The sequence below is a fragment of the Corvus brachyrhynchos genome, unplaced genomic scaffold, assembly GCF_000691975.1.
Source record: "Corvus brachyrhynchos isolate BGI_N302 unplaced genomic scaffold, ASM69197v1 scaffold356, whole genome shotgun sequence".
Classification (NCBI taxonomy): Eukaryota; Metazoa; Chordata; class Aves; order Passeriformes; family Corvidae; genus Corvus; species Corvus brachyrhynchos.
The window spans coordinates 119084-123342 of record NW_008238648.1 but is presented as its reverse complement, the minus strand read 5'-3'; the positions used below and the strand labels follow the sequence as shown (position 1 = coordinate 123342).

Sequence of the window (4259 nt, the reverse complement as noted above, 5' to 3'; positions counted from 1 at the left end):
TCTTTTCTTGTCTTTCTGGTCGCTCGCTGCTGTCCGAAACGTTCTGGGTTGCTTCATTCCGATGAGGCTGAACACGGGGCACCAAATGACACTGAACCGTGCCATAAATCAAATCCCTCCTGTTGGGACAGAATTTTCTAAAAGTCCTTGCAAGGAGTTTCAAAGATAGACCGAGACTTTTCCTTGAGTTTTAATGCTGCCAGACAGTTGTTTATTAAGTCTTATCAGAGGAACAGAGCCACTAGCGTGACCCAGGTACAGCATAGAGCACAGAAAAGAAGGAGTGAGAGCCTATTATCAAGATTTACACAGCCTTTTAAAGATAATTTAGCCAATAGTTACTAAAAACGTACATTATTTTCACTTTCCTACCAATTATTCAGTAACATGGGCAGGAACTGCGGAATTCTCTATCCAATCATTCCAAACTACTTTTACTGCAGAACATGGAGTAGTAGAAGAAGGAGAAGGTTTAGAGAACAACAACAATCCTCCATTTTGATATTTTTTACTCTTATCTATTTACTACAAAGAGAAGCCCAAAACCTCTAAATTTTTCACCCTGTGACAATCTTACATAGTAGTCTATCACCTAAGTCACACCACTGTATTTTCTAGTTCTTGTCTGACTGTTGGTAATTTTTTCCAAGGTTGGAGGTTAAAACAGTGTTGTTCAGGGGGGTAAGAACCCTTAAAAACAGACAGAGAAATATTCTCGGCACTCTGGGTTCCTATCCATCCATCCATTTTAGTCTTTCAGCTTTTGGAGAAGTTGCCAGCATGGATTTGTTGTCCAGAAATGTTACAGAAACACCAAATATTTCATCAAGAGCAAGATTTTTTTAGCAGTTTTCAGAGACTAGTATTCAGTTATAAAAAAAAAAGTGCAGCTGTTCATGAGCAGAATCTTGAGGCATGACTCAGTCTCTAAGTGCTCATAAAACTACAGTCAGGTGGTTATTAAAGAGGCATGGAAGGCGATGTGAACAGGGATCATCAGAGATGTGGTTAATTTAGAAATAGCATTGTCAGTTTGCTATGATAAAACTATCTCTGGAGTGGTAGATACTAAATAAAAGTAATATCAAAGTGTAAGCTTCTGTGGTAAATTCTATTATATGGTTGTCTTGTCTATATGGTGAGCTTTAACTGTGGTTCAAACACAATAGAGTATGTTGAAATTGCTTCTGTTCTAGCTAACTTTTTAACTATAAAATGGGCATAGAGGAGATGTTAATCCTTTCCCTGTAGTGCCACTGTGCTTGTTGTGTATGTTCTTTTTGAGAATCTTGAGAGAAAAAAAATATAGCGATGCTCTAGTGACCAGTGACAGAACCTGAGGGAATGGCCTGATGTGTCAGGGGAGGGCTAGGCTGGATATCAGGAAAATGTTCTTCCCCCAGAGGGTGGTTGGGCACTGAACAGATTTCCCAGGCAATGTTCATGACCCAAGGCTGACGGAGCTCCAGGAGGGTTTGGACAATGCTCTCAGGCACAGGGTGGGATTGTTGGGGTGTCCTGTGCAGGGCCAGGAGTTGGAGTTTGATGATCCTTGTGGGTCCCTTCCAACTCTGCATATTCTGTGATAGTGGTAACTAGGAGATACTTTAAAAAAATATAGTTAAATTTTGTGTACTTTATTGGATGTTTGTTTTTCAGGCAACAGCAGAACAGATTCGACTTGCTCAGATGATCTACGATAAGAATGACACAGATTTTGAAGATAAAGTGAAACAAGTATGTTTCTTATGATACAGAGTTTTTATGCCCTGCAACAATGCTGACTTGCGTTTTGGAGCTAGAGCATGTTTTGATTTAGATTAAACCTTTTTCACAAGGATAGAACTTTAACTAGAAAAAGGTGCTCTTATTGCCCTGTAAAGTCTGTTTTCAAGAAGTTGTGTGGTAATATAGCTATGACTGTATGGTTACACTGGTGTATTTTCCTCTGGCCTTTAAGCCAAAACTCGTCTGTGCTGATCTCTTCCAGACTATATCTCTTTAGTATGGTCCTAATTGAATACTTGTCAGAATAAAGACTGCATTCAGGTTGTCCACGTGTACATGCACATGGGAAAAATGTTACCTGTGTAAACTGAGTTTGCCAATATATTGGCCATTTTTCAGGAAAAGTAAAAATCATAGAATCATAGCTTAAAGGTAAATTGAGATATTATTTAAAAAAATAATTTGACCTCCCAGAGCTGTGTATGCAGCTTTATTGACTTTTCCTTTGTAAAACCTCCTCTGAAGCATTAAGTGCTTTTTGTTGTTATAAACTTGTTTTGGTGATGTGCCAGATGTGAAGTTTTGTACTTCCTGAAGCCAAAGTACCCTCATCAATAGTGCCTGTAGCTGTGCTGGTGGGAAGGATAAGAATTAAGTTCTGCAAAGGAAATCTCCAAGCATGAAGTTAAAGGGGAAAAAAAAAGTGAGAGAGTGCTTTCTTGATTATCATTTAATTTGTTTACCTTTATTTAGGATTTTAGTTTGCTCTGACACAGTAGCTATGCACTTTTTTTGAATCTGTGGTGGTACTAACTCTTATTTTCTTACAAAGATATTTTGAATATTTTAACATGTCTGACTCTTACTGCCAGCTTATGGAAGTGACGGGGAAAAACCAGGATGAGTGCATAGTGGCACTACATGATTGTAATGGGGACATGAACAGAGCAATTAACATATTGCTGGAAGGAAGTTCAGACACGGTAAGGTTTTACTTTCCTATTAAGCTGTTCTTTTTGTTTCCACTTCTTAGAAGTGATTGGGAAAGTCGCATTTTGGAAGCTTTCAATTTCCATGCCTCCAAATTCTTTTGAAGGAAATGGAGACCAGGACAGCTTTTCTGCTGCATGCATACCTTAGACTAGGCTGAGCCTTGAAAATGTTGTGGGTGTTCAGTTGGTCTCTTGCAGAATCTTTTGGTTTTCATTTACATACAATAATTTTAACTCTGCAGCAGAAATCATTGCTCTGTCAGACAGGCCTTTTTTTTTACTCCAATGTTTGTAGCACTTCCCAACCATGAGACCTGAGTCTAAGTGTTTGCCACAAAGGATAATCTTTATAAACCTAAAGCGCAGGCAGATATTTTAAGTTGTGCAGCTTATGTAGGTTTGCATTGCCAGTATTGAATTTGGAGGAGGTTTCCACATGTGAAAGTTGCATTGACAGCACTACTAATGGCAAAAGAGGATACAAATATCCTTTCACTGTTGTTCATTTGCCTAGCTTCATTGAAAACCAGAAAGAGGAGACTAAACAATGTGTATATAACAACAAATAATGTTGCTTAGAATGTTGCACAGAGCAATTTTCTATCTCAAGAGATACCAGGAAAACGTCTTGCTGCAGCTCAAGCTTTTGCTGGAGGGACTTCTTACAGTTTGTTCAAGACAGAAAGCTAGATTCCATCTCATCTAAATTGGGAAAGAAACCTGCACTTTCTTTCTTAATGCTGAACATTCAGTATTTCCTGTGATTTGTCAGGATGTGTGGGCTATCTTATTGTTAATGAAGAAACCCACCCCCCCCACACCCTAAATCTAGAACACATACTGACTGAGAGAATTTTCTTTCCTATCCCCTTTTCATTTATCAGAGTTGAGGTCATCTAAAACACAGAAATATATAATACTGAACAAACTGTCAAGTTGGGAATAGAAGAGAGCATCTCATGAATAAATCTGTGTTGGTAATGTGCTGGTTTTGTGTTCTTTTGTACTTCTCACATTTGCCATTTTCTATGTGAAAATAGTTTTCTGACTAATAGAGAATTTTAAATGCTTCCTTACTTTAGCAAATTTTTTATAAGTGATCATGACATGGAAGAAACTTTCTGAACTCATTTATCAATTAGAAGCAGCACATCCATATATTGCTCTTTTGACAAGTCCCTCTGAACCCACTGCACTTTGTAGACAAAAATGCAACTCAAACACAGAGAACTTGAAGGACTCAAGAAGGAAGGAGTATTAATTAGAAGGGGTTCTCATCAGAGTGTGAATAAACTTATTCTTTATGCAAATTTGTGGGCCTCCAACTTGAAGGCCGTTATACTCCAGAACACTTTAACTGTGTGTCTTGGTTTGAAAGACAGGTGTCTGCCAAGGAAGGCAGGAGTCTCCCCTGAAATGAAAAAAAAATGCAACCCCCTTCCCTCCAAATTATTATAATTTCAAAATTAAGGGGCTTTCAAGCAAAGATATGAGGAATAGGAATAACAGTTCTTTACTATTATATCTATGCGAAGGACC

General features: G+C 38.2%; 1 protein-coding gene across 1 annotated transcript in view; it reads left to right on the top strand.

Moving 5' to 3' along the window:
• Nucleotides 1–4259, top strand: part of LOC103617962 (ubiquitin-associated protein 2-like) — a gene marked incomplete at its 3' end in the record, with an annotated part of 124966 nt that overhangs the window by 7348 nt on the left and 113359 nt on the right. Inside the window, exons 2-3 of the mRNA XM_017737660.1 lie at nucleotides 1660–1737; nucleotides 2601–2711. Of these exons, the coding sequence (XP_017593149.1) occupies nucleotides 1660–1737; nucleotides 2601–2711 (189 nt within the window). The remainder of the gene's footprint in view (nucleotides 1–1659; nucleotides 1738–2600; nucleotides 2712–4259) is intronic.